Source organism: Podarcis cretensis, assembly GCF_951804945.1.
Source record: "Podarcis cretensis genome assembly, chromosome: 10".
NCBI lineage: Eukaryota > Metazoa > Chordata > Lepidosauria > Squamata > Lacertidae > Podarcis > Podarcis cretensis.
In genome coordinates this window covers 63,194,632-63,210,211 of record NC_137179.1, presented here as the reverse complement: position 1 = coordinate 63,210,211, position 15,580 = coordinate 63,194,632, and the positions used below count along the sequence as shown (strand labels likewise).

Sequence of the window (15,580 nt, the reverse complement as noted above, 5' to 3'; positions counted from 1 at the left end):
ACTTAAAATTTCTCCTCTCCTCCAACAAATTGGAAGTTCCTGATGGTGATTTGATACAGCTCATTCAAGCCATCAATGAGCATTGCCCCTGGCTTGCTGCACATGGGACTTGGGAATTAAAACAATGGGATAAGATTGGAGCACATTTTCATGGACATCCCAGCATAGATGTTCGAATTTTAAATGCTTGGTGTAAAATTCGTTATGCTATGGGCTCTTTATCACCAAAAAATATCTCCATGGCTGCATTGCCAACATCACCCCCGGCCTCCTTAATTCAGCATGCTGTTATGCCATGTGTTCCAGCACTTGCTTTGCCAGCAGCCCCAGACCCCAATCCTCCAGATTACAGTTCCTCTCCAGAGGACCCAATCCTGCAAAAATACAGTGGTCTGGCTGGAAATGTCCCGACTCTTTCAGCAGCAGAACAAGCTACCCCCTTTCAACGTGCAGTACTTGCCTGTTCCTTATCACAGGATACCATGGCATTCCCTGTTATTGTGCCCCCTGCTGGTGCTCCAGCAGGAACTCAAGCCCAGCACCAACCTTTTGATTTTAAAATCTTGAAAGAACTGCAATTGTCAGGACAAATGGACTGCAAGCTCCATTTACACAAGCTCTTTTGGAAGCTACATTAGCCCAGCTGTTGGTTCCAGATGACATCAAGCTTTTGGTATGTACAGTGTTACCCCCATCAGCAGGTGTATTGTTTGCCAATGAATGGGAAATCGCCTGTCGTGCTTATGCTCCTGCTTTACTGCAACAAGCAAGAGGGAATAATCCTAATCTTACCCTCGCAGATGTGATGGATGCTATGATGGGGTGTGGGCCCTTTGATCAGGCCTCAGTGCAAGCCACACTGTTGCAGATCTTATTGAGGGATACTGCTCTTGCTGCTCAACAAGCAATGAGAAAAATCCCGGAACCCTCCAGTATTCAGCCTAGGTGGGGTTCAATCAGACAAGAACCTAGAGAATCATATTCTTCCTTTATGGACAGGCTGATTACAGCAGTGAGTAGACAAATTGAAAATCCTGAAGCCAAACAAATAATTATCAAACAATTGGCCTTTGAAAATGCAAATGAGGATTGTAAGGTTGCGTTGCGCCCGATAATACACAATCCTACCACAGACACAGCAGCCATGCTTCGCATTTGTCAGTCTGTAGGTACAGCAGCTCATCTGCTGGTGGCAGCGCAAAATAAAAACTCTTATTATGGAAATATGCTGACTTTCTGCATCTTTATTTTACCCTAAAGAAGGGCCACTTGTAACGGCAGGCTCCAACAGTTGTCGAGGGCTGATATCTTGTTCTGTGGTAAAAAGCATTCTGTTTCGACCGACAAACATCTCAGGGGAGCATTTGCAACCGTTTGGCACGATTTTTGAGTGAATTGCAGAAACTCAGATTTTTGATGAAATTGTGACCCCGGGGCTTAGGGATTTTTTCAAAAAAATATTTTTCTGCAACTTAAGTTGTCGAGGGCTGAATTCTTTTCCTGTGATAAAAAGCCTTCTGTTTTGACCGCCAAACCTCTCATTGGAACATTTGGAACCGTTTGGCACAATTTTTGAGTGAATTGGACAACGTCAGACTTTTGATGAAATTGTGATCATGGGGCTTAGGGATTTTTTTAAAAAAATCTTTTTCTGCCGGTTAAGTTGTCGAGGTCTGATTTCTTTTCCTGTGATAAAAAGCCTTCTCTTTTGACCGCCAAACCTCTCATGGGAACATTTGGAACCGTTTGGAACCATTTTTGAGTGAATTGGAGAATGTCAGACTTTTGATGAAATTGTGACCCCGGGGCTTAGGGATTTCTTCAAAAAAAATCTTTATCTGCCGGTTAAGTTGTCGAGGGCTGATTTCTTTTCCTGTGATAAAAAGCCTTCTGTTTTGATCGCCAAACCTCTCATGGGAACATTTGCAACTGTTTGGAACCATTTTTGAGTGAATTGCTGAAATTCAGACTTTTGATGAAATTGTGACCCCGGGGCTTAGGGAATTTTTCAAAAAAATCTTTTTCTGCAAGTTAAGTTGTTGAGGGCTGATTTCTAGTTCTGTGGTAAAAAGCATTCTGTTTCGACCTCCAAACATCTCAGGTGAGCATTTGCAACCGTTTGGCACCATTCTTGAGTGAATTGGAGAACGTCAGACTCTTGATGAAATTGTGACTCCGGGGGCTTAGGGTTTTTTTCAAAAAAAACTTTTTCTGCCGGTTAAGTTCTCGAGGGCTTATTTCTTTTCCTGTGACAAAAAGCCTTCTGTTTTGACCGCCAAACCTCTCATGGGAACATTTGGAACCGTTTGGCACCATTTTTGAGTGAATTGGAGAACGTCAGACTTTTGATGAAATTCTGACTCCGGGGCTTAGGGATTTTTTCAAAAAAAATTTTTTTCTGCCGGTTAAGTTGTCGAGGGCTTATTTCTTATACTGTGATAAAAAGCCTTCTGTATCGACCGCCAAACCTTTCAGGGGAGCATTTGCAACCGTTTGGCACCATTTTTGACTGAAATGCAGAAAGTCACACTTTTGATGAAATTGTGACCCCGGGGCTTAGGGAATTTTTCAAAAAAATCTTTTTCTGCAAGTTAAGTTGTCGAGGGCTGATTTCTAGTCCTGTGGTAAAAAGCATTCTGTTTCGACCGCCAAACATCTCAGGGGAGCATTTGCAACCGTTTGGCACCATTTTTGAGTGAATTGGAGCATGTCAGACTCTTGATGAAATTGTGACTCCGGGGGCTTAGGGTTTTTTTCAAAAAAATCTTTTTCTGCTGGTTAAGTTGTCGAGGGCTTTTTTCTTGTCCTGTGATAAAAAGCCTTCTCTTTTGACCGCCAAACCTCTCATGGGAACATTTGCAACTGTTTCGCACCATTTTTGAGTGAATTGCTTAAATTCATACTTTTGATGAAATTGTGACTCTGGGGCTTAGGGAATTTTTCAAAAAAATCTTTTTCAGCAAGTTAAGTTGTCGAGGGCTTATTTCTTTTCCTTTGATAAAAGGCCTTCTCTTTTGACCGCCAAAGCTCTCATCGGAACATTTGCAACTGTTTGGCACCATTTTTGAGTGAATTGCCGAAAGTCAGATGTTTGATGAAATTGTGACCCCGGGGATTAGGGAATTTTTCAAAAAAATCTTTTTCTGCAAGTTAAGTTTTCGAGGGCTGATTTCTTGTTCTGTGGCAATAAGTATTCTGTTTCGAGCACCAAACCTCTCATGGGAACATTTGGAAACGTTTGGCACTAGTTGTCGAGGGCTGATTTCTTTTCCTGTGATAAAAAGCCGTCTATTTTGACCGCCAATCCTCTCATGGGAACATTTCCAACTGTTTGGCACCATTTTTGAGTGAATTGCTGAAATTCAGACTTTTGATGAAATTGTGACCCCGGGACTTAAGGAATTTTTCAAAAAAATCTTTTTCTGCAAGTTAAGTTGTCGAGGGCTGATTTTTTTTCCTGTGATAAAAAGCCTTCTCTTTTGACCGCCAAACCTCGCATGGGAACATTTGCAACTGTTTGGCACCATTTTTGAGTGAATTGGACAGCGTCAGACTTTTGATGAAATTGTGACCCTGGGGCTTAGGAATTTTTTCAAAAAAATCTTTTTCTGCCAGTTAAGTTGTCTAGGGCTTATTTCTTGTCCTGTGATAAAAAGCCTTCTGTTTCGACCGCCAAACCTTTCAGGGGAGCATTTGCAACCGTTTGGCACCATTTTTGAGTGAATTGGACAATGTCAGACTTTTGATGAAATTGTGACCCCGGGACTTGGGGATTTTTTCAAAAAAATCTTTTTCTGCAAGTTAAGTTGTCAAGGGCTGATTTCTTGTCCTGTGATAAAAAGCATTCTGTTTCAACCGCCAAACCTCTCATGGGAACATTTGGAACCATTTGGCACCATTTTTGAGTGAATTGGAGAACGTCAGATTTCTGATGAAATTGTGACCCCGGGCCGACGGGGATTTTTTCAAAAAAATCTTTTTCTGCCGGTTAAGTTGCCGAGGGCTTATTTCTTGTCCTGTGATAAAAAGCCTTCTCTTTTGACCGCCAAACCTCTCATGGGAACATTTGCAACTGTTTGGCACCATTTTTGTGTGAATTGGACAACGTCAGACTTTTGATGAAATTTTGATCCCGGGGCTTAGGGATTTTTTCCAAAAAATCTTTTTCTGCCAGTTAAGTTGTCGAGGGCTGATTTCTTGTCCTGTGATAAACAGCCTTCTGTTTCGACCACCAAACCTTTCAGGGGAGCATTTGCAACCGTTTAGCACCATTTTTGAATGAATTGCCGAAAGTCAGATTTTTGATGAAATTGTGACCCCGGGGCTTAGGGATTTTTTTGAAAAAATCTTTGTCTGCCGGTTAAGTTGTCGAGGGCTGATTTCTTTTCCTGAGATAAAAAGCATTCTGTTTCGACCTCCAAACCTCTCATGGGAACATTTGCAACCGTTTGGCATCATTTTTGTGTGAATTGGAGAACGTCAGATTTTTGATGAAATTTTTTATGAAATTGTGACTCCGGGGCTTAGGGATTTTTTTAGAAAAATCTTTTTCTGCCGGTTAAGTTGTTGAGGGCTGATTTCTTTTCCTGTGATAAAAAGCCTCCTGTTTCGACCGCCAAACCTCTCAGGGGAACATTTGCAACTGTATGGCACCATTTTTGAGTGAATTGCCGAAAGTCAGATTTTTGATGAAATTGTGACCCCGGGGCTTAGGGATTTTTTCAAAAAAATATTTTTTTCTGCCTGTTAAGTTGTCGAGGGCTGATTTCTTTTTTCTGTGATAAAAGGCCTTCTGTTTCGACCGCCAAAACTTTTAGCGGAGCATTTGCAAGCGTTTGGCACCATTTTTGAGTGAATTGACGAAAGTCAGATTTCTGATGAAATTGTGACCCTAGGGCTTAGGGAGTTTTTCAAAAAAATATTTTTCTGCCGGTTAAGTTTTCAAGGGTTTATTTCTTGTCCTGTCATCAAAAGCCTTCTGTTTTGACCGCCAAACCTCTAATGGGAACAATTGGAACTGTTTGGCACCATTTTTGAGTGAATTGGAGAACGTCAGACTTTTGATGAAATTGTGACCCCGGGGCTTAGGGATATTTTCAAAACAATCTTTTTCTGCCGGTTAAGTTGTCGAGGGCTTATTTCTTGTCCTGTGATAGAAAGCCTTCTCTTTTGACCGCCAAACCTATCACGGGAACATATGCAACTGTTTGGCACCATTTTTGATTGAATTGGAGACCTTAGACTTTTGATGAAATTGTGACCGCGGGGCTTAGGGTTTTTTTCAAAAAAATATTTTTTTCTGCCGGTTAAGTTGTCGAGGGCTGATTTCTTTTTTCTGTGATAAAAGGCTTTCTCTTTCGACCGCCAAAACTTTTAGCGGAGCATTTACAAACGTTTGGCACCATTTTTGAGTGAATTGCCGAAAGTCAGATTTTTTATGAAATTGTGACCCCGGGTTTCAGGGATTTTATCAAAAATTTCCTTTTCTGGGAATTTCTGAGGGCTGATTTCTTCTCCTGTGATAAAAAGCCGTCTGTTTCAACTGCCAAACCTTTCAGGGGAGCATTTGCAACCGTTTGGCACCATTTTTGAGTGAGTTGCCGAAAGTCAGATTTTGGATGAAATTGTGACTCCGGGGCTTAGGGATATTTTCAAAAAAATATTTTTCTGCCGGTTAAGTTGTCGAGGGCTGATTTCTTTTCCTGTCATAAAAAGCCTTCTCTTTTCACCGCCAAACCTCTCATGGGAAGATTTGCAACTGTTTAGCACCATTTTTGAGTGAATTGGAGAACGTCAGACTTTTGATGAAATTGTGACCCCCGGGGCTTAGGGATTTTTTCAAAAAATGATTTTCTGCCGGTTAAGTTGTCAACGGCTTATTTCTTGTCCTATGATAAAAGGCCTTCTGTTTCGACCGCCAAAATTTCAGCGGAGAATTTGCAAGCGTTTGGCACCATTTTTGAGTGAATTGCCGAAAGTCAGATTTCTGATGAAATTGTGACTCCGGGGCTTAGGGATTTTTTGAAAAATATATTTTTCTGCCGGTTAAGTTGTCGAGGGCAGATTTCTTTTCCTGTCATAGAAAGCCATCTCTTTTGACCGCCAAACCTCTCATGGGAACATTTGCAATTGTTTAGCACCATTTTTGAGTGAATTGGAGAACGTCAGATTTTGGATCAATTTGTGACCGCGGGGCTTAGGGATTTTTTCAAAAAAATGTTTTTCTGCCGGTTAAGTTGTCGAGGGCTGATTTCTTGTCCTGTGATAAAAAGCCTTCTCTTTTGACCGCCAAACCTCTCATGGGAACATTTGCAACTGTTTGGCACCATTTTTGAGTGAATTGGAGAATGTCAGACTTTTGATGAAATTGTGACCCCGGGGCTTAGGGATTTTTTCAAAAAAAAATCTTTTTCTGCCGGTTAAGTTGTCGAGGGCTGATTTCTTTACTGTCATAAAAAGACTTCTCTTTTGACCGCCAAACCTCTCATGGGAACATTTGCAACTATTTAGCACCATTTTTGAGTGAATTGGAGAACGTCAGATTTTGGATCAAAGTGTGACCCCGGGACTTAGGGATTATTTCAAAAAAATCTTTTTCTGCCGGTTAAGTTGTCAAGGGCTTATTTCTTGTCGTGTCATCAAAAGCCTTCTGTTTTGACCGCCAAACCTCTCATGGGAACAAGTGGAACTGTTTGGCACCAATTTTGAGTGAATTGGAGAACGTCAGACTTTTGATGAAATTGTGACCCCGGGGCTTAGGGATTTTTTCAAAAAAATCTTTTTCTGCCGGTTAAGTTGTCAAGGGCTTATTTCTTGTCCTGTCATAAAAAGCCTTCTGTTTTGACCGCCAATCCTCTCATGGGAACATTTGGAACCGTTTGGCACTATCTTTGAGTGAATTGGAGAACGTCAGACTTTTGATGAAATTGTGACCCCGGGGCTTAGGGATTTTTTCAAAAAAATCTTTTTCTGCCGGTTAAGTTGTCGAGGGCTTATTTCTTGTCCTCTTTGCAACTGTTTGGCACCATTTTTGAGTGAATTGGAGAACGTCAGCCTTTTGATAAAATTTGATAAAACTTGATAAAATAGGGATTTTTTCAAAAAAATATTTTTTTCTGCCGGTTAAGTTGTCGAGGGCTGATTTCTTTTTCCTGTGATAAAAGGCCTTCTGTTTCGACCGGCAAAACTTTTAGCGGAGCATTTGCAAGCGTTTGGCACCATTTTTGAGTGAATTGGAGAATGTCAGACCTTTGATGAAATTGTGACCCCGGGGCTTAGGGATTTTTTCAAAAAAATATTTTTTTCTGCCGGTTAAGTTGTCGAGGGCTGATTTCTTTTTTCTGTGATAAAAGGCCTTCTGTTTCGACCGCCAAAACTTTTAGCGGAGCATTTGCAAGCGTTTGGCACCATTTTTGAGTGAATTGACGAAAGTCAGATTTCTGATGAAATTGTGACCCTAGGGCTTAGGGAGTTTTTCAAAAAAATATTTTTCTGCCGGTTAAGTTTTCAAGGGCTTATTTCTTGTCCTGTCATCAAAAGCCTTCTGTTTTGACCGCCAAACCTCTCATGGGAACAATTGGAACTGTTTGGCACCATTTTTGAGTGAATTGGAGAACGTCAGACTTTTGATGAAATTGTGACCCCGGGGCTTAGGGATTTTTTCAAAACAATCTTTTTCTGCCGGTTAAGTTGTCGAGGGCTTATTTCTTGTCCTGTGATAGAAAGCCTTCTCTTTTGACCGCCAAACCTATCACGGGAACATATGCAACTGTTTGGCACCATTTTTGATTGAATTGGAGACCTTAGACTTTTGATGAAATTGTGACCCCGGGGCTTAGGGTTTTTTTCAAAAAAATATTTTTTTCTGCCGGTTAAGTTGTCGAGGGCTGATTTCTTTTTTCTGTGATAAAAGGCTTTCTCTTTCGACAGCCAAAACTTTTAGCGGAGCATTTACAAGCGTTTGGCACCATTTTTGAGTGAATTGGAGAAGGTCAGACTTTTGATGACATTGTGACCCCGGGGCTTTGGGATTTTTTCAAAAGAATCTTTTTCTGCCGGTTAAGTTGTCGAGGGCTGATTTCTTTTCCTGTGATAAAAAGCCTTCTGTTTCGACCGAAAAACCTCTCAGGGGAGCATTTGCAACCATTTGGCAACATTTTTGAGTGAATGGCCGAAAGTCAGATTTTTGATGAAATTGTGACTCCGGGGCATAGGGATTTTTTTTTTTTTTTTAATTGACCCGGTTAAGTTAAACAATAGTAAAGTGATGGAATAGTATTAAAATAGCAGTAAAGTAGTAGTAACGCAGTAGTAAAATAGTAGTAAAATGGTAGTAAGGCAGTAGTGAAACAGCAGTAAGATAGTAGTAAAGTAGTAGTAATGAGGTAGTAAAATGGTCCAATAGTAAAGTGGTGGAATAGTAGCAAAATAGCTTTAAAGCAGTAGCAAAGTTGTAGTAAAATTGTAGAACAATAGTAGTAGTAAAATGGTAGTAAAGTAGTAGTAAAATAGTAGTAAATTGGTAGTAAAGCAGTAGTAAAGCAGTAGTAAAGTAGTAGTAAAGTAGTAGTAAAATGGTAGTAAAGTAGTAGTAAAGCAGTAGCAAAGCAGTAGTAAAGCAATAGTAAAGCAGTAGTAAAGCAATAGTAAAGTAGTAGTAAAACAGTAGTAAAACAGTAGTAAAGCTGTGATAGAATGGTAGTAGAGTAGTAGTAAAGTGATAGTAAAGTAGTAGTAAAGCAGTAGTAAGCATGACCTCAGAAGTGTTCGTTGTCCATGACCTCAATCACAGAGGTTTTTCCAGTTGTTTCCATATAAAGTAGTGGGGCGGGGGGAATGGCTTCTCAGTGTTTGTATGTTGATCCCTGTTTACACTATTATGTTAAAAAGTACACCAGAATTTAGTGGCGTTGGATATTTTGGGTCCCAAAATGTCCCCCCCAGCAGTGGCTGCATTAATTCCTTTAGTCAGAACTGAGCGATGGGCAACACACTGTCGTGAGTCAGGAGCTGTGTGAGGAGCCAGTAGTCAAAATAAGGGATGTGACTTAGATTATATCTTACCGGCCCAGATGGGGGCACAACCCCAGAGTCTGTCAATTGCCGAAAGTCAGATTTTTGATGAAATTGTGACCCCGGGTCATAGGGATTTTATCAAAAAAATCTTTTTCTGCCGGTTAAGTTGTCGAGGGCTGATTTCTTTTCCTGAGATAAAAAGCCTTCTGTTTCGACCACCAAACCTCTCATGGGAACATTTGAAACCGTTTGGCACCATTTTTGAGTGAATTGCCAAAAGTCAGATGTTTGATGAAATTTTGACCCCGGGGCTTAGGGATTTTTTCAAAAAAATCTTTTTCTGCCGGTTAAGGTCTTGAGGGCTTATTTCTTGTCCTGTGATAAAAAGACTTCTGTTTCGACTGCCAAACCTTTCAGGGGAGAATTTGCAACCGTTTGACATCATTTTTGAGTGAATTGCAGAAAGTCAGATTTTTAATGAAATTGTGACCCTGGGGCTTAGGGATTTTTTCAAAAAAATCTTTTTCTACCGGTTAAGTTGTCGAGGGCTTATTTCTTGTCCTGTAATAAAAAGCCTTCTGTTTCGACCGCCAAACCTTTTCAGGGGAACATTTGCAACCGTTTGGCTCCATTTTCGAGTGAATTGGACAACGTCAGATTTTTGATGAAATTGTGACCCTGGGGCTTTGGAAATTTTTCAAAAAAATCTTTTCCTGCAAGTTAAGTTGTCGAGGGCTGATTTCTTGTTCTGTGGTAAAAAGCATTCTGTTTCGACCCCCAAACATCTCAGGGGAGGATTTGCAACTGTTTGGCATCATTTCTGAGTGAATTGGACAACGTCAGACTATTGATGAAATTGTGACCCCGGGGCTTAGGGTATTTTTCAAAAAAATCTTTTTCTGCAAGTTAAGGTGTCGAGGGCTGATTTCTTGTCCTTTGATAGAAGCCTTCTGTTTTTACCACCAAACCTCTCATAGGAACATTTACAACTGTTTGGCACCATTTTTGAATAAATCGGAGAACGTCAGATTTTTGATGAAATTGTGACCACAGAGCTTAGGGATTTTTTTTCAAAAATATCTTTTTCTGCCGGTTAAGTTGTCGAGGTCTTATATCTTGTCCTGTGACAAAAAGCCTTCCGTTTTGACCGCCAAACCTCTCATGGGAACATTTGGAACCGTTTGTCACCATTTTTGAGTGAATTGGAGAACGTCAGACTTTTGATGAAATTGTGACCCCTGGGCCTTAGGGATTTTTTCAAAAAAATCTTTTTCTGCCACTTAAGTTGTCGAGGGCTTATTTCTTGTCCTGTGATAAAAAGCCGTCTGTTTCGATTGCTAAAGCATTCATTGGAGCATTTGCAACCGTTTGGCACCATTTTTGAGTGAATTGGAGAACGTCAGACTTTTGATTAAATTGTGACCCCGGGGCTTAGGGAATTTTTCAAAAAAATATTTTTCTCCAAGTTGTCGAGGGCTGATTTCGTGTTCTGTGGTAAAAAGCATTCTGTTTCGACCGACAAACATCTCGGGGGAGCATTTGCAACCGTTTGGCACCATTTTGGCAGAAAGTCAGATTTCTGATGAAACTGTGACCCCGGGGCTTAGGGATTTTTTCAAAAAATCATTTTCTGCCTGTTAAGTTGTCGAGGGCTGATTTCTTGTCCTGTAATAAAAAGCCTTCTGTTTCGACCGCCAAACCTTTTCAGGGGAACATTTGCAACCGTTTGGCTCCATTTTCGAGTGAATTGGACAACGTCAGATTTTTGATGAAATTGTGACCCTGGGGCTTTGGAAATTTTTCAAAAAAATCTTTTCCTGCAAGTTAAGTTGTCGAGGGCTGATTTCTTGTTCTGTGGTAAAAAGCATTCTGTTTCGACCCCCAAACATCTCAGGGGAGGATTTGCAACTGTTTGGCATCATTTCTGAGTGAATTGGACAACGTCAGACTATTGATGAAATTGTGACCCCGGGGCTTAGGGTATTTTTCAAAAAAATCTTTTTCTGCAAGTTAAGGTGTCGAGGGCTGATTTCTTGTCCTTTGATAGAAGCCTTCTGTTTTTACCACCAAACCTCTCATAGGAACATTTACAACTGTTTGGCACCATTTTTGAATAAATCGGAGAACGTCAGATTTTTGATGAAATTGTGACCACAGAGCTTAGGGATTTTTTTTCAAAAATATCTTTTTCTGCCGGTTAAGTTGTCGAGGTCTTATATCTTGTCCTGTGACAAAAAGCCTTCCGTTTTGACCGCCAAACCTCTCATGGGAACATTTGGAACCGTTTGTCACCATTTTTGAGTGAATTGGAGAACGTCAGACTTTTGATGAAATTGTGACCCCTGGGCCTTAGGGATTTTTTCAAAAAAATCTTTTTCTGCCACTTAAGTTGTCGAGGGCTTATTTCTTGTCCTGTGATAAAAAGCCGTCTGTTTCGATTGCTAAAGCATTCATTGGAGCATTTGCAACCGTTTGGCACCATTTTTGAGTGAATTGGAGAACGTCAGACTTTTGATTAAATTGTGACCCCGGGGCTTAGGGAATTTTTCAAAAAAATATTTTTCTCCAAGTTGTCGAGGGCTGATTTCGTGTTCTGTGGTAAAAAGCATTCTGTTTCGACCGACAAACATCTCGGGGGAGCATTTGCAACCGTTTGGCACCATTTTGGCAGAAAGTCAGATTTCTGATGAAACTGTGACCCCGGGGCTTAGGGATTTTTTCAAAAAATCATTTTCTGCCTGTTAAGTTGTCGAGGGCTGATTTCTTTTCCTGTGATAAAAAGCCTTCTGTTTGGACCGCCAAACCTTTCAGGGGAGCATTTGCAACCATTTGGCACCATTTTTGAGTGAGTTGCAGAATGTCAGATTTTTGATGAAATTGTGACCCCGGGGCTTAGGGAATTTTTCAAAAAAATATTTTTCTGCAAGTTAAGTTGTCTGTGGGAGTCATACAGGCAAGGCAGAGGCTTGTAAAAACTGCAGGGTGCCCCCTGACATTCCTCTGGGCAATGATTACCTTATATGGTAAAAGGGTAATAAAAACTTGACCGGATGAGGTAACATGAGATTGGCAAACGGCCATGCGGCTGGACAGAACAAAGGACAATAAAAAGTGACCGGAGAGGGGAAGAAGTCTGAACGAGCTGCTCTCTCTTATTATGGAAATATGCTTGCTTTCTGTGTCTTTATTTTACCCTAAAGAAGTGCCACTTGTAACGGCAGGCTCCAACAAGTGGTGCCCTCTCTGAGGCTCAATTAAAAGAAGAGGAGGCACAATTAAAAGAAGAGGAAAACTTAAAAGAAAAGAGGCAGGCTAAAGGAAGCAGTGTGAGACTGACTTCAAACTTCAAAGAGAACCATGAGAAGCAACTTAAAGGAAACAGTCTGAGGCAGACTAAGAGGATTTTAAAAGACACTGTGAGAGGACTTTCGATCCAAGCAGTGGATATCATTGGCTCACCACGTCCGGCAAGGATTTCAAAGCACTTATACATCTTTAAAAAAAGATCCCGGTGAGTTTGATCCCTTTTATATTGATTTTAGAAACATGGGCACCTCTTTGACTACTCCCCAACAGAAATTTTTAAGAGACTTAAAATTTCTCCTCTCCTCCAACAAATTGGAAGTTCCTGATGGTGATTTGATACAGCTCATTCAAGCCATCAATGAGCATTGCCCCTGGCTTGCTGCACATGGGACTTGGGAATTAAAACAATGGGATAAGATTGGAGCACATTTTCATGGACATCCCAGCATAGGTGTTCGAATTTTAAATGCTTGGTGTAAAATTCGTTATGCTATGGGCTCTTTATCACCAAAAAATATCTCCATGGCTGCATTGCCAACACAACCTTCAGCTTCTTTAGTCCAGCCTGCTGTGATGCCGCCTGTTCCAGCACTTGCTTTGCCAGCAGCCCCAGACCCCAATCCTCCAGATTACAGTTCCTCTCCAGAGGACCCAATCCTGCAAAAATACAGTGGTCTGGCTGGAATGACCCTACTCTTTCAGCGGCAGAACAAGCTACCCCTTTTCAACGTGCAGTCCTTGCCTGTTCCTTATCACAGGATACCATGGCATTCCCTGTTATTGTGCTCCCTGCTGGTGCTCCAGCAGGAACTCAAGCCCAGCACCAACCTTTTGATTTTAAAATCTTGAAAGAACTGCAATTGGCAGTTAGGACAAATGGACTGCAAGCTCCATTTACACAAGCTCTTTTGGAAGCTACATTAGCCCAGCTGTTGGTTCCAGATGACATCAAGCTTTTGGTATGTACAGTGTTACCCCCATCAGCAGGTGTATTGTTTGCCAATGAACGGGAAATCGCCTGTCGTGCTTATGCTCCTGCTTTACTGCAACAAGCAAGAGGGAATAATCCTAATCTTACCCTCGCAGATGTGATGGATGCTATGATGGGGCGTGGGCCCTTTGATCAGGCCTCAGTGCAAGCCACACTGTTGCAGATCTTATTGAGGGATACTGCTCTTGCTGCTCAACAAGCAATGAGAAAAATCCCGGAACCCTCCAGTATTCAGCCTAGGTGGGGTTCAATCAGACAAGAACCTAGAGAATCATATTCTTCCTTTATGGACAGGCTGATTACAGCAGTGAGTAGACAAATTGAAAATCCTGAAGCCAAACAAATAATTATCAAACAATTGGCCTTTGAAAATGCAAATGAGGATTGTAAGGTTGCGTTGCGCCCGATAATACACAATCCTACCACAGACACAGCAGCCATGCTTCGCATTTGTCAGTCTGTAGGTACAGCAGCTCATCTGCTGGTGGCAGCGCAAAATAAAAACCAGCCTGTAGCCACCAATACAACGTTTCCAGCGTGGCAAACCAAGATCACCGATACCTCAGTGTGGGTAGAGTGGCCTACACCAAAAGAAAAATCCGCAGCAATGGCACCATCTCATTTCTGAACAGCTTATTTCTGAACAATTGACTTTCGGCCACATTGAACCACTTTCATCCCACTGGCCCCAGCAGACAGGAACAGTTTGCTTTTACATTGCCAGTATATAACAATTTGCAGCCCACCCAGCGATATCAGTGGGTTGTCCTGTCTCACAGCATGCGGAACTCCCCTACACTTTGTCAGCATTTTGTGGATGAAGCATCGAAACCTTTCCGCATGCGCCACCTAGAGGTGCTGCACACGAACTGCATCTGGCAGTGTTTGCCTTCCTCACCATTTACCTTGCCATCCTTTCCTGCACCGTTATACAAGGAAGAGGAGCAGACGACACAGTCCAGTTGAAACCACCATATTTCACCTTATCAGCTGGCAAGCACCAGTCATCAGAATCCTACTCTGGCTGGCAGCATCCACGGCTCAGCCACTCTCGAACTATAAGAACTGTGTTGTTGAATAAGACTTTTAGGGGAGAAAATTATCATAAAATATGGAGGGATAATATTTTTGTGCAAGATATGATTAAGTTTACCAGTTTATTGCATGTTGGGTGTGTATGCCTGCCCCCATTTGTTTTCAAATTAAAGAGGGGAAAGAATCATGGGGCATATATCCAAACTGTCAATATGCATTGAAATTCATGTTTAATAGCTCTTGTTCTCTTACAGGAACATACAGTGACCAATCTCAGTGCTGTAGGAGTGACACAAGTGCATGGCTATAAACTTAAAAGGAAGCCTACCATGCAGCTTGGAATCAGAATTCTTAAATTCTTGGCTTCCGGATGGAAGTTGGCTTCGACATTTATTAATTTTAGTGATCATTATAGTAGTTATTTGCGTTATTTTGTGTTGATGTATTCAATGTATTCCTTCTTTAATTTCTATGTGTACTGCATGGTTCTCCAGTCCGCGGCCCGCTTCCGGTTTTACAAGAGTCGCTTATCGCACTCGATATAATCATATTGGAACGGACATTTATGACTCTAATTAATCAAATAAAGAAAGAGGGCATGTGGGAGTCATACAGGCAAGGCAGAGGCTTGTAAAAACTGCAGGGTGCCCCCTGACATTCCTCTGGGCAATGATTACCTTATATGGTAAAAGGGTAATAAAAACTTGACCGGATGAGGTAACATGAGATTGGCAAACAGCCATGCGGCTGGACAGAACAAAGGACAATAAAAAGTGACCGGAGAGGGGAAGAAGTCTGAACAAGCTGCTCTCTCTTATTATGGAAATATGCTGGCTTTCTGCGTCTTTATTTTACCCTAAAGAAGTGCCACTTGTAACGGCAGGCTCCAACAAGTGGTGCCCTCTCTGAGGCTCAATTAAAAGAAGAGGAGGCACAATTAAAAGAAGAGGAAAACTTAAAAGAAAAGAGGCAGGCTAAAGGAAGCAGTGTGAGACTGACTTCAAACTTCAAAGAGAACCATGAGAAGCAACTTAAAGGAAACAGTCTGAGGCAGACTAAGAGGATTTTAAAAGACACTGTGAGAGGACTTTCGATCCAAGCAGTGGATATCATTGGCTCACCACGTCCGGCAAGGATTTCAAAGCACTTATACATCTTTAAAAAAAGATCCCGGTGAGTTTGATCCCTTTTATATTGATTTTAGAAACATGGGCACCTCTTTGACTACTCCCC

The 15,580-nt window shown here is 41.4% G+C and overlaps 1 protein-coding gene across 1 annotated transcript; it reads left to right on the top strand.

Annotated features, from left to right (window-relative positions):
* Positions 1–209: 209 nt before the first annotated feature.
* LOC307225711 (endogenous retrovirus group K member 5 Gag polyprotein-like) lies at positions 210–13,940 on the top strand (the record flags this gene model as incomplete). Its single annotated transcript, XM_079993763.1, has 3 exons — positions 210–546; positions 13,150–13,218; positions 13,369–13,940. The coding sequence occupies 3 exons, from the start codon at positions 210–212 to the stop codon at positions 13,938–13,940; spliced, it is 978 nt and encodes a 325-aa protein (XP_079849889.1).
* Between the last annotated feature and the right edge of the window lie 1,640 nt (positions 13,941–15,580).